Source organism: Pseudophryne corroboree, chromosome 8, assembly GCF_028390025.1.
Source record: "Pseudophryne corroboree isolate aPseCor3 chromosome 8, aPseCor3.hap2, whole genome shotgun sequence".
NCBI lineage: Eukaryota > Metazoa > Chordata > Amphibia > Anura > Myobatrachidae > Pseudophryne > Pseudophryne corroboree.
This window is the reverse complement of record NC_086451.1, coordinates 404008822-404024025: the sequence shown is the minus strand read 5'-3', so window position 1 is coordinate 404024025 and position 15204 is coordinate 404008822. Positions and strand designations below refer to the sequence as shown.

Genomic DNA, 15204 nt, shown 5'->3' with positions numbered 1-15204 from the left:
GGATGATTATGAGATTAAATTAATATATATATACATAATATCACTAGTACTGCAGCCGGACAGGTATATATATTTATTATGTAATGACTGATGACGGACCTGCTGGACACTGTCAGCTCAGCACCGCAGACTGCTACAGTAAGCTACTATAGTAGTATGTATCAAGAAGAAAGAAAAAAAAAAAAAACACGGGTAGGTGGTATACAATTATGGATGGACTGCCGAGTGCCGACACAGAGGTAGCTACAGCCGTGGACTACCGTACTGTGTCTGCTGCTAATATAGACTGGTTGATAATGAGATGTAGTATGTATAAAGAAGAAAGAAAAAAAAACCACGGGTAGGTGGTATACAATTATGGATGGACTGCCGAGTGCCGACACAGAGGTAGCTACAGCCGTGGACTACCGTACTGTGTCTGCTGCTAATATAGACTGGATGATAATGAGATGTAGTATGTATAAAGAAGAAAGAAAAAAAAACACGGGTAGGTGGTATACAATTATGGATGGACTGCCGAGTGCCGACACAGAGGTAGCTACAGCCGTGGACTACCGTACTGTGTCTGCTGCTAATATAGACTGGATGATAATGAGATGAAATTAATATATATATATAATATCACTAGTACTGCAGCCGGACAGGTATATATATTTATTATGTAATGACGGACCTGCTGGACACTGTCAGCTCAGCACCGCAGACTGCTACATGAAGCTACTATAGTAGTATGTATCAAGAAGAAAGGAAAAAAAAAAACACGGGTAGGTGGTATACAATTATGGATGGACGAGCGTCTGCCGACACAGAGGTAGCTACAGCCGTGGACTACCGTACTGTGTCTGCTGCTAATATAGACTGGATGATAATGAGATGAAATTAATATATATATATATATATAATATCACTAGTACTGCAGCCGGACAGGTATATATATTTATTATGTAATGACTGATGACGGACCTGCTGGACACTGTCAGCTCAGCACCGCAGACTGCTACAGTAAGCTACTATAGTATGTATCAAGAAGAAAAAAAAAAAAACACGGGTAGGTGGTATACAATTATATATATATATACAATTATATATATATATTAAACTGGTGGTGATTAATTAAACTGGTGGTCAGGTCACTGGTCACACTATCAGCAACTTGCAAGTAGTACTCCTAAGCAGACAATCACAATATACTGGTGGTCAGTGTGGTCACAATGGCAGTGTGGCACTCTGGCAGCAAAAGTGTGCACTGTACGTTAAAATATGTACTCCTGCTCTCAGACTCTAACTGCTCCCCACTGTCTCCCCCACAAGTCAGATATACAGTCACACTATCTCTTCAGCAAGTAGTAGTACTCCTAATGCTCCCCAAAATTACTAAATACTGTGTATCTCTCTACTCTAGTCTCTTCTCTATAAACGGAGAGGACGCCAGCCACGTCCTCTCCCTATCAATCTCAATGTACGTGTGAAAATGGCGGCGACGCGCGGCTCCTTATATAGAATCCGAGTCTCGCGAGAATCCGACAGCGGGATGATGACGTTCGGGCGCGCTCGGGTTAACCGAGCAAGGCGGGAGGATCCGAGTCGCTCGGACCCGTGAGAAAAAAGCTGAAGTTCGGGCAGGTTCGGATTCCGAGGAACCGAACCCGCTCATCACTACTTTATACTGTAGTTTTGCTTTAGAATTTTATTGGATCAATTTGGAAATGTTACATTGACATTGTCCTGAGTGCAAACTTACCAGTGAACTTTGGCTTTTCCAGAACAGCTTTGATTAAAAAACAATTATATTTATATTTTTATATAAATGGCCATTGACGAGCAATATGATGTTACATCCTTGAGCTACCTGTATTTAAATCCAGTTCTCAATACCAAAAAATTACAGTGTCCATGTTTTTAAACATTCTTTGTACCTAGACTTTACAAATGAGCGGAATGCATGATGGTTTATGGTGGTATCAACTTACTCAAAGTCAGAAAACAGGATATTAATTTTTAAAGATTCCTAAGATTTACCTGACTTGAGCCAGAGTTTAGCAGCTGGATAAAATCTTTTAAGTGTGATAAGAGGGTCAGGAATTTCTTGTCCTCATAGTCAAATCTTTCTCCAAACACAATGGAACAAATAACATTGGACACAGCCAGTTGTAGTAGATATGCTGGGTCAAATGGATTGCCTGTTATTACACATATATATACATATATTACCAGTAAGTCTTTGTTTTCATAATACTAATTCATAGAATATGAAATGGGTATAATACATACATGTAATTATAAAACATGTATAAACACTTCTCCCTATTTGCTTAGTTATATATTCAAAAATCTATAATCATTATGGATAATGGGGGATTACATAATACATTTCTTTCTTGTAGGTTGTGTAAATCTCATCCCAATTTATCAGCAATTACTGTAGCTTTTATATTTCTAGTAGAAGTTGAACAATGAATCTATAATTTAGTAAATGTTTAGTAAATTACTCCCATTGGTCGTTGCACACAGGTGTCCCCATACATGTAGGTGGTGTCCCCATACATACTCCATACACAGTGATATGCTTGATATGACTGAGAGTCCGATAGGTCTAGCTTACCATATATATTTTTTGCATCGCAGATGCAGCAAAACTCGACTGAAACTGTACTAGAGAAGCCGACCTGTGACATTAATTGCCACACGTACAAAGTGGCAGATGAATCACAGCATGAGAAACAGCTGTGGTCCCTGCATCATAGCACTTCATACTCAGATTCAGACTCCTGCACACACAGATGTACAATGTCATATGTCCAATTGATCAGTCCAATCTAGCAAAGTAGTACAGGATTGATGCACCCAGTTGTTTTATTGATGCGCATAAGATGCACATTTTGAGCGAAAAATACGCTCAGTGCGGACCTGGGGTGAAAAAAGGTGCTGTTTTGTGTGACTGAAGCCAAAGTGTATGAGGACAAATCTTTATGCACAGAGTGGAATTTAAGACATTGTGGAAGTTTTCATGTTTGATTGTCCCCAGTGGTGTCACTACAGGTGTATGGGCTGCTTCTGGGTGTTACGTGCCGAGGGGTGACACCAAAAGGCCGGCTTCTCTTCAGTGACAGGTGATGGGTTCTGCACTGTAACATTGTGTGCAACACTCAGCACCAATCACAGTGTACTGTAGGTGCCGTCACTGCAGATAAAACAGTCTACTGGTGCAGCCTAGCATCTACGGGACCACTGAAGTGAAGAAAACCAGAGTCAGGCAGCCAAGCCACACTCCCATGCCCCTTCCCATGATCCACGCCCCTTTCCATGATGCCACTTCCCCTTTTTAGTGGCCAAAAGCTATGGCGAGCACATGGAGTCTTTAAGCCGCACTGGGTGTCACCAAAAGGGGTGGTCTTCAGTTTGCCTGCTGTCGGGAACCCAGCACACAGTATACCGGTGCCAGAATCCCGACATCCGGCATAGCGACATCTTTTCTCTTGGGGACCCACGACCCCCCTGGAGGGAGAATAGATAACCGTCCCCGCAGCGTGGTGAGCGCTCGCACAAGGTGCTCATTTGCGCTCGCCCAGCTGTCAGTATGCCGGTGGTTGGGATTCTGGCGCCGGTATGCATGCCGTCGAGAGCCCGGCCGCCGGCATACCCCACCAAAAGTTGTGACGCCCTGATGCACTCTGATATAAATTGCAAAATCTCCTTTCTCCAATTCTCCTTTCCTTTTCCTTAAGCCTTACTTCCTCCCCCTCTGTTCTTTTTTTTTATGCAGTGGCCCAAAACTTATCTGCTATACCCATCAACAGGGCCACAGTTTCAGCCAGCACTCGTTTTCTAACATACTGTATACTGTAAATATTGTGGATTGGTTGGTGGTGGTGGTGGTGGTGGTGGTGAGGTTGTACTGCCATTTATATGTTCTTTTTGTTATCCTACAGTGTCTGTAGTATACTTTTGTATGTACTTTATGCCTGTTTATGTTGGTTTTGAGCTTATATATGCACTCTGTATCCTGCTGTGGATCACTTGCGACCTCCTACAGTATAAATAACTGATAATTACTTATGACAAAAGTACATTATAATTAAATGAAGATAGTCATCAAACAATGCAAAAATAAAATGTTATTGTGACCAAATGCACTGCTAAAGTTTGGAATTAAATCTATAAATAGCCTATTGGAAACGTATTGGAAGTACAGGGTGATTCAAAAGTCGCAGTACATCTTTTTGTTTCAAAAATTGTGCAGGAAATGGGAAATCTCACTTAGATTCAAGAAGGCCGATTTCAAGATAGCGCGCATGTTCGGTACATACCCTAAAAGATAGCTCACTTCACCCTTACCATGCTGGAGTATCCTGCACAGTTTTTGAAATAAAAAGGGTGCGCTGCGACATTTGAATCACTCTGTACTTGAGCAATGACTGAGAAGTTGCTATTGTGCAGTGTTGCAAGTAGAAAAAAATTCTTAGTGGTACTGTGTGGCGTGTGTTTGGCACACACGCAAAAAAATGGATGCGGACACATGGGGTGTGGTCAATGAAAATGGGGGCGTGATACACATATGCAGTGCAAGATACACAAATGCCCCCAATAGTGCTAGATACACATATGCCCAAGCTAGTGGAGTGCAAGATACACATATGACCCCAGTAGTGCAGTGCCAGATACACATATGCTCCCACAGTGCAGATATGGACCCACAGTGCCAAATATGCCTCCCCAGTGCCAGATTCAAATATGCCCCTCCCCAGTGCCAGATACACATATGCCCCCCATGCCAGATATGTCACTATAGTGCCATATATGCCCCCACAGTGCAGAATACACATATGCCCACAGTGTCATATATGCCACTTTAGTGCAAGATATGCCCCCAGAGTGCCAGATACACATATGCCCCAGTGCCAGATATGTCCTCATAGTGCCAGATATGCCCAGTGTCAGATACACATATGCCCCCAGTGTCAGATATGCTCCCATAGTGCCAGATACACATATGCCCCCCCAGTGCCAGCTATACACACCCAGTGCTTTGCTCCCCCACTCACCACTGCTATGCTGTGTGTGAGGGGAAGAAAGCACAGCACGTGCCTCTCCTGCCCCTCAGTGTTCATCCAGTCTCTGGCTGCAGCATGTCTCTCAAATGAGGTTCCGGTATGTGATTCAATCAGAGCTCACGCACTAGCAGCTAATCAGGAGCATCAGCTGCCAGTCCATGAGCTCTGATTAACTCATGAAACGGCGTCTCATTTGAGAGACACGCTGCCGACCGGAGACCGGATGAGCACTGAGGGGCAGGATAAGCGTGTGCTGCGCTCTCCTCTCCACACACATAGAACAGCACAGCAGCGGTTGCAAGCATAAACAGTGGTACTGCATATCGGCTGTCAATTTCTTACCGGTATGCAGTACCGCCTCATTGCGCCATACTTGCAGCACTGCTATTGAGATATACAGAGGTGCACTGCATTATAGGTGTGTTATGGGAGTATTGTGAGTGTATTGCATAACTGGTTGAGAACTGAGATTATTTACATTCATTGGAGTCCATACCTTGATGGAGAATCTAGGCCTAATGTAGGGCTGGTGCAAGCATTGGCCCTCATTCCGAGTTGATCGCTAGCTGCTTTCAGTTGCAGCGTAGCAATTAGGTAAAAAAGCGGCATTTCTGTGCATGCGTAAGGGCCGCAGTATGCACGCGCGAAGTTATTTCACACAAAACTTTGCAGTTTCACACAAGGTCTAGCGGCACTTTTCAGTTGCGCGGCTGATCGGGGAGTGATTGACAGGAAAGGGCGTTTCTGGGAGGTAACTGACCGTTTTCCGGGACTGTGCTAAGAAACGCAGGCGTGCCAGGTAAAAAAGCAGGCGTTCGTGGAAAAAGGGGGGAGTGGCTGGCCGAACGCAGGGCGTGTTTGTGATGTCAAAGCAGGAACTAAACTGTCTGCAGTGATCGCAAGGAAGGAGTAGGTTTGGAGCTACTCAGAAACGGCATGACATTTTTTTCAAGCAGTTCTGCTAATCTTTAGTTCGCACTTCTGCTAAACTAAGATACACTCCCAGACGGCGGCGGCTTAGCATTTGCACTGCTGCTAAAAGCAGCTAGCGAGCGATCAATTCGGAATAAGGGCCATTGATTGTGCGTCTGATGGCTGCATCTAAAGAAGCAGAAAGTGGGCGCCCTAGTCCTTGCATATTCAGGCACACACTTTTGCACAAGAGGAAGGACTTTTACTAGCATTACCATACAGTCACAGTTGTAACTACAGCAGAAGACACTAAAGCGGTTGCAGCAGCGTTTGAAACCCAAAGTGTCTATTTTGTTTCCTTTAGAATGTTAGGTGATATGTCTTTATAATCCAAATTAGTTAGATAAGTAGTGGCAGAATGATGTGCACTAATACCATAGTACATGTACCTATAAGTGTGTTGCTATCCACCATGGCTGCCCAGGTTCCCAACTCAGAGCCCAATGAGCACTGGCAAGGCCATCCAAGACTCCCCTGATCACCAAATAATCTAATGAGCAATGGGAGAACTATTTTTCACATTAGCACCAGCAGGACTGCTGAGGAACTGGGACATTGTCAAGTTGGCACAGCTTAATCTCTTCTGAAAGTTTTGTTACCATGTGCTCTTCATGTGAAACCAATGTAAAGGAACCTGTAAGTGATGTAGAACAAGCATCTAATGCAGGGGTGGCCAACCAGTCAGTGACAAAGAGCCCAAAAACCTTGTTAGGTACGTGAAAGAGACAACATCGTGCCGAAGGTACACATGCAAAAATGGAATGTGGCCTTGTGCCTGCTAGACCACGTCTCTGGTATAAAATACACTGAAAAAGCCAGAACGACATAAAATAATTTTTTTAACACCGGATCCATTGAAAAAGCCAGATTCATATAATAAACTTCAGCTCCCCTGTCTGTCACTCCAGCCAGCTCCCCCATGTGTCACTCCTGCCAGCACCCTCCTATGTCACTCCAGCCAGATCCCCCATGTGTCACTCCTGCTAGCACCCTCCTACGTCACTCCAGCCAGCTCCCCCAAGTGTCTCTTCTGCTAGCACCCTATGTCACTCCAGCCAGCTCCCACATGTGTCACTTCTGCTAGCACCCTCTAAAGTCACTCCAGCCAGCTCTCCCATGTGTCACTCCTGCTAGCACCAGAAAATTGATTTAGAGTGTTTAACCACTCCAACTCCTGGCGCAAGTAATGTATTGAGTTAAATTAATTAATTACACATCAGCTGCAAATACTGAGGGATCGCTAACTCCCCCAATCAACTAAACACAAAATATAGACAAAAATGCGTATTTGCGCTTGGTGTATAATTGATAATAAAATAAAAATAAAAATAAAATAATTTTCAAAAGATAAATACACAGGTGTCTGCTTAAATCAAAATCAACACACGTGGAACTTGCTGATATAGTTAAAAATAGACAAATTTATTAACACACACAATTAAAACCCATCTATAAAGGGAAGCTCAGACACATTCATATGTATTCAGATTACTTTGCCACTTTGTAAAAGAACTTGAAACAATGTAGCTTATGAGTTGCCACAGAGACCTATATGGTCTAATTGAATCAATTAAACGGATTGCAATGGTTACTTCAGCCTTCAGAAATTGGTTAATGCTCCCGTCCTCTATGCTACTGGTGTCCCAGTGCAGAGGTATTGCTGCTGATAATAATTACCCGACCTGCGGGAAGGTTCAGTCTCGCAGCACAGGAGAAACCGGGGAATCTTCTCAGCGTCCGCCGCCGGCACTATCACGGTGCAGATGTCACTGTCCTGGCGGGCGAGTGCGGATGCTGCAGGGGTATGCTGACCTGGCGTCCCGGTAGAAAAGCTCCAAGGTTGAATTCAAATCAACCGCTGCATGCGGATACGGCAAAAAGCAATCAGTACGTGTGCAGACTGATCAGGGAAGATGACGTCAACGCGTTTCGTCCCGTCACACTCGGGACTTCCTCAAGACGATGTGGCTCCTTCTGTATTAGCCCGTATTTAACTCCCCATAAGGACCGCCTCTATAATCATTAGAGGCACCAGTGTGCATACATAATTAGTTAATTTAAACAGCACAAGCAAGTTCCATCTGTGTGCATAATGGACATCTCATGAATTTAAATCACTAGAAGCAAATACAATAATGAATGTAATCATTATAAAACATCACAGACATAAATTAAAACTCCAAGACTCATATTTAAAAGTATAAAGATAAAAAAAAAAAAAAAATATATATATATATTTTTCTGTATAAGAGTTATTACACAATACTTAGTATTTTTCAAATTTAGTAAATTATCGGTAACAGCCATCCTAAATACTGGTTAATTTCATATAGCCACTATATTGAAATGTACATACAAGTGTTACTAAACCAAATAGATTGAATAACCCTTATTAGGATACTATAATGATTGGTATAGCACTATAATAATAGTGCAATAGTATTATAGAAAGCAGTCACAATATATCCATAAGAAGAGCATTAAAATAACAATGTGAACAAGCATATTACAATCGGGTCATAACTCCCCAATAGTGCTTAACCCCTCAGTCATCAGACAGCAACGTTTAATCTATACATGTATAATCAATAGCCTCATTGAGCCCTTTAGGGTTAAGAGTGTCTAATTTAAAAATCCATGCAGATTCACCAATACATAACCGTCGGAATCTATTTCCTCCTCTCTTTGTCTGACAAAACTGTTCAACTCCTGTTACAGATAAGCCCTTAGGATCCCCATTGTGGTATTTCACGAAGTGTCTGGAGACACTGTGTTTAGTGGATTTATTTAGAATGTTACACCTATGTTCCTCCTGCTAGCACCCTCCTATGTCACTCTAGCCAACTCCCACATGTGTCACTCCTGCTAGCCCCCTCCTATGTCACTCCAGCCAGCTCCCCGTGATGTCACTACTGCCAGGACCCTGCTGTGTCACCTCAGCCAGCTCTCCCATGTGTCACTCCTGCTACCACCCTCCTATGTCACTACAGCCAGTTCTTCCATGTGTCACTCTAGCATCCCCACCAACTCGTGCAATTGCAGCAGCCACTTATATGTCCTCTGTTTTCCAGTGGGTGTCTCACCTCTAGTATCTGACTCCTTCAGTTTTCAGTTTGTAGTGCTGCTGCGTGTCTGGCTGGAGTGCAGTGGTTTCTGTTGTGGTCACATGCTTTAGAGTGTTGGAAGCCACATTTGAATAAAGAAAGAGCCGCACGCGGCTCAAGAGCCACTGGTTGGCCACCACTGATCTCTAGAGGAGTAACATGAGGGGTCTGAGAGCTGCTGTGAGCTTTACAATTCAAACCACTACCCCCACCACTATCAAATTCATGCACCTGCATAGAAGTTGGTAGATGAAATGAAATGGTGCAAGCATTTCCTGCATATAATGTAGAATGGGTGCACCAGTTGGTAAGTAAAACTCCAAGTCTGGGGTACACTGCCCTTGTGCTGCATTAACCTGGCAAGACAGCGTCGCCGTCCGCCTGTGTGTTTGTGGACTGGGGATAAGTTAGCTCCCACTCTGTTCAGAGTAATGAGCTGTTTCTCACCTTGCTTCTATACACGGGAGAGGTGCATCTTTTTTAACGTATGGTGGCAGTGCTCCCTCTGCTGGCTAGTCATGCATAACTGCACTACCTTTCTGTAGCAGCCACTGTCATCAAATAAGAAACACCACGAAACTTCAGTTATAATCACAACATATAACTGATGTTTTGAAATTAAGCTTATATGATGGCAGTGACTTACAGTAGTATAGTAACAATACATCATAACATATAATGCAAATCCCAGACACTCCTACTTTTAATAGATTAAATTTGAACTGAAATTTGCATAATGTGATTTATGTTCTTTTCCTACAATCTATTCCTAAATATCATTTTTTAAATATGTGCCATCGATAAGTTGTAATTTTATCTAAATTTTAAGATGTTCACTTTTCTGTCCTTGTGTGTTCTTTGTTTTGCTCAGATATGCCTCATGCTGTGAAACATTAATACTAGATATACTCTACTGTAGTTAAGTGTAGCTTTTGCTGTAGACTGCGAGTGCTCTGGTTTTTACTTTTCCGTTACTATATTTTCTTTTTAATGTGACTTCAGCTTATTTTATAAAAAGTGTACTTTGAGATATTATGATAGATCCACAGGTGAAATATCCATCATTCATTAAGCCCACCCACCTTTGTTCTTCACAAATGTCTCCATAAGACACCGAGCCTCCTCCTGGATCCTCTCCTCAATGCTCCTCTTCCCCATTCCAAAATTTCTCATAGTCATGAGAGAGAATCGACGCATTGTCTTCCATCTTTCTCCATTGCTCATGAGGACACCTAGCAAGCGAAGCATTGAAATATGTGACTTCCAATTCAATTCATTTTCCAAGATTAATTTCACATCATAAAGTAATCAAAACGGATTCAAGGCATTCCACTACACTTGATGGAGTCATAAAATGGCATGTATTAGATATAAGAGAGGCAGAAATATATGCATGTTTTATTATAATCAGAATCCAATCGTAAAGCACAAGGAAACATACTGGCACTACATAAGTAATGATTAATAAATAATATTAAATATTTTTTTTTGCTGTATCATTTTGGTATAGTCTTATCTGTTTCATAGACTGTTGTTCATCATTTTTGTATAGTACTGTATCTTATTTCAGATGGATTTTGAATTTCATTTCTTTTACGTTACTTAGTTGCCCAATTATCTCTGCAAGACTGTGAATCTTAATCAACATGAATCTCCATGAGGAAAACTAACAGGCTGGGATGCCTCAAGGGATTACAGTTTAGTTTTACTTGTGAGGTGAACAAGTATAAATGTTATCAAGTCCTGTATAACTGAGATACTCTGTAAACTCTATGGCATCATTGAACTAAATAAGTTTATGTATTAAGTTTTTATATGTGTGTGTGTGTGTGTGTGTGTGTCAGGTCACGGGGAGTAGGAAAGGTAGGTTTGGCCATTGGCGGGTACAAACCATCCACGGTTAACCACCAATGGTAGATGTGTTTGCCACCAATGGCAGAAATTGTTAGGGTCTCCTGCCCTGTGCTGCCACGTCGTCATGGCAACCGGGAGACAAGTGCTAGTGGAGTAACCTGAGCGCAGCTGATACTCCGGTTCGGGTCTTTTGCTGTGCAGTGGTTATAGGCTCTGTGCACGGCAGGGGATCCGGTGCTGGTTTTTGTGCTCACAGTCTGTGAGGTCTGAGTGGGGCGTGGACAGCACCTGCTTTATAAGGCCTCTTTTCAGGGTAAGCAGATGCTGCTGAATCTTTGTTGGTTAGTCAGTTCATGAACGTTAGCCAGTACTGTGTAGCTTTGTATTTGTTTGCTGCTTACTGCAAATAGGCCTGGGAATTTGGTATTACACTCTGCCAATCCAGACCTAGCAGTAAGACTGGAGTCAGTCGTTTAGCTTGCTGGGGTTCTGTTATTACTCTGTGAACCTAGCAAGTTTGCGGCTGTATTCTAAGACTTGCCTGTCTAATCCTGTCTCACTGTGCTAGGTGTCAGGGGTCAGTTTAGTGGCAGTAAGCTAAAACCTGTGCACTGCAAGTGAGAAATAGGATTGTGGAGACTCTCCTTGTGTCTATCATTCCATCTCTGACCAAGGAGTTTACTGCCACACCCGTTGGTAACCCTTTAGGGTTTTGCTGTTGCCCTTAGCAACAGCATTTCAGGTTCTCTACGTATTAAAACACAACATCTTGCTTTTTACATCTGAGCAGTTCTAATACAAGGGAGATACCCAGTTACTTAGCCTCTGGGCTTCTCTGTTCACTTTGTGTGTATTTTGTTACCCTGTCACCTTCTGTGTGCGTTGTGTCATATTCCCCAGTTTGTCTGTGAGTCCATTTGTTTTGCATAACAGTTCAAACACCAGTACATGCCTGCAGGCACTGGTGTGCATAACATATTCAGCAGCCTAATACTCCTGTTGAAATTTTGTGGGAATATGGAGCATACCCCTCAAAATACGTTGCAACAGCTGGTCGTTCAGGTGCAGGTCCTGACTCGACAATTTAATGATTTGTCCATTAAAATGCACACCTCCCAGGCTGCTGGCGGATCTCCCGCAGCAGCAGCACCTGCAGGGGTTAAGGAGCCAAAAGTAAATCTCCCGGATCGTTTTTCTGGAGATCGCTCGCAGTTCTTTTGTTTCAAGGAGAGCTGCAAGCTATACTTCCGGCTTAGGCCTCAGTCTTCTGGGTCGGAGATTCAGCGGGTGGGCATAGTGATTTCCTTGCTACAAGGAGACCCACAGGTCTGGGCATATGGGTTGCAGCCTGACTGTCCGTCGCTTAAAAGTGTTGATGCTTTTTTTACGGCACTGGGCATGTTGTATGATGACCCTGACAAGACGGCCTCAGCCGAGGCTCAGATTTCGATCCTTAAGCAAGGGCGAAGGCCAGTTGAGGTTTACTGTACGGAGTTTCGGAGGTTGGCCCATGATACCCATTGGAATGACCCAGCCCTGAGACACCAGTACCGAAGAGGTCTTTCTAACCAGATAAAGGACCAACTGGTACAATATCCCTTGCCTGATAGCTTGGATCAGCTCATGCAGTTATCCATCCGGGTGGATAGACGGCTGAGAGAGCGTAGGCTTGAAAGGGAGACTGAGATTTCCTTCCTTCCCAAGGGAACCTCAGACTCTGAGGAATTTTCTGAGGAGCCTATGCAGATTGGGGCTACCCGCCTCTCCTCGCGTGAGAAGACGCGGAGGAGACAGCAGGGGTTGTGTTTGTACTGTGGGAATAAAGGTCATGTGGTAGTATCATGCCCAGAAAAGCCGGAAAACTTCAGGGCCTGAGGGTGATGGGAAATATCCTGTCAGGCCAGAAGTCAGAATTTCCCAAGAAGACTTTTATCATTCCGGTGACCTTGAAGATCCTCGGTCAAACTGTCAAGACTGAGGCCTTTGTGGACAGTGGGGCCGACGGGGTTTTTATGGACCGCCAATTCGCCCTGAAACACTCTGTTCCCTTAGTACCCTTGGCATCGGAAATTGAGATTTGTGGGTTAAACGGGGAACCATTATCCCAAGGTAAAATTACCTCTTGCACTAGCCAGATTTCTTTGTTTATTGGAGCCACACACTCTGAAAAATTGTCCTTTTATGTGACTGTCTGTACTTTTGCCCCATTGGTGTTGGGGTTACCCTGGTTAAGGGCCCACAATCCTCAATTTGACTGGGTCTCTGGGGAGATTCTTAGTTGGGGTACTGATTGTTTCAGGAGTTGCTTGAGCCTTCCAGTCAGGCTCTCGCAGCTAAGTTTGCCAGGATTGCCAGGGTGTTATGCAGATTTTGCGGACGTGTTCTCCAAAAAAGTTGCAGAGGTACTACCTCCCCATCGCCCCTATGACTGTGCCATTGATTTGTTGCCAAATGCTAAGCTTCCCAAGAGCAGGTTGTACTCCCTGTCACGTCCTGAGACTCAGGCTATGGCAGAGTACATTCAGGAGAACTTGGCTAAGGGATTTATCAGAACTTCACAGTCTCCAGTTGGGTCGGGGTTCTTCTTCGTGGGTAAAAAGGACGGTTCGTTGCGACCCTGCATCGACTTCAGGGAATTGAACCGTATCACGATTAAAAACTCATACCCACTGCCTCTCATTTCGGTCTTGTTTGACCAGCTTCGTACTGCCACCATTTTTTCTAAGATTGACCTACGCGGTGCGTACAATCTAATCCGAATAAGAGAGGGGGATGAATGGAAGACTGCCTTTAATACCCACTCAGGGCATTATGAATATTTGGTGATGCCTTTTGGGCTCTGTAATGCCCCGGCAGTCTTCCAGGATTTCATGAATGATGTGCTCAGGGAATATTTGGATAGATTCTTAGTTGTATACTTAGATGACATCCTAATCTTCTCCCATTCCCTGGAGGAACATCGGAAGCATGTACGCTTAGTCCTCCAGAAACTCAGAGACCACCGGCTTGGGGCGAAGCTGGAGAAGTGCGAATTTGAAGTTCAGCAAATCGCATTTCTAGGATATATTATCTCCCCAGAAGGTTTTCAAATGGAGGGTTCCAAGGTACAGGCAGTCCTGGATTGGGTGCAGCCCACTAGTTTGAAGGCGCTTCAGCGTTTCCTGGGCTTTGCGAATTTTTATAGACGATTTATCGCTGGATTTTCGTCTATAGTGGCGCCCTTGGTGGCACTCACTAAGAAAGGGGCGGATGTTGCTCACTGGTCTTGTGAGGCTAAAGCGGCTTTTGCCCGTCTCAAAAGGGCATTTGTTTCGGCCAAGGTGCTGCGACACCCAGATCCAGAGCGTCCTTTTGTGGTGGAGGTGGATGCCTCTGAGATGGGTATTGGGGCAGTGCTTTCTCAGATGGGAGTGTCTGATAATCGCCTTCATCCCTGTGCTTACTTTTCCCGTAAATTTTCACCTGCCGAGATGAATTATGACGTGGGTAACCGGGAATTGTTGGCTATTAAGGATGCACTGGAGGAGTGGAGACACTGGCTTGAGGGGGCTAAGTTTGTGGTCTCAATTCTCACTGACCATAAGAATCTGGCATATTTAGAGTCAGCGAAGCGTCTCAATGCCAGGCAGGCACGATGGGCTTTGTTTTTTGCTCGCTTTAATTTTTTGATAACATATCGCCCTGGGTCAAAAAACATCAAGGCTGATGCGCTCTCGCGGAGTTTTGCTCCAATCCAGGAGACCACCGAGGAGCCGTTGCCCATTGTTTCCCCATCATGTATTAAAGTGGGCATTACCCAGGACCTCTTATCATTAGTCCTTAGAGCACAGGAGCAGGCTCCTCCAGACCTTCCGGTAGGTCTTTTGTTTGTGCCTCCTAGGTTAAGACAGCGAGTGTTCCTGGAATTCCATGCCAAGAAGTCGGCAGGTCACCCGGGTATTGCCAGAACTCGGGAGTTGCTATCTAGGGCGGTGTGGTGGCCCTCGGTGGCTAAGGATGTGGATCAGTGGGTTCGGGCATGTGACATCTGTGCCCGAAATAAGACTCCTAGAGGGGTTCCTGTTGGCCCATTACATCCACTCTCTATCCCATCTAAGCCATGGACCCACATTTCAATGGATTTTGTGGTGGACTTGCCCAAATCCTCGGGGATGACAGCCATCTGGGTTGTCGTTGACAGGTTTTCGAAGATGGCGCACTTCGTTCCACTGGTTGGGCTGCCA

At 44.2% G+C, this 15204-nt stretch overlaps 1 protein-coding gene across 1 annotated transcript in view; it reads right to left on the bottom strand.

Moving 5' to 3' along the window:
• Positions 1 to 15204, bottom strand: part of LOC134949886 (cytochrome P450 2C23-like) — a 34361-nt gene that overhangs the window by 9076 nt on the left and 10081 nt on the right. The window contains exons 3-4 of the mRNA XM_063938583.1: positions 10210 to 10359; positions 2020 to 2180 (exon numbers count right to left, since the gene is read on the bottom strand). Coding sequence (XP_063794653.1) covers positions 2020 to 2180; positions 10210 to 10359 — 311 coding nt within the window. The remainder of the gene's footprint in view (positions 1 to 2019; positions 2181 to 10209; positions 10360 to 15204) is intronic.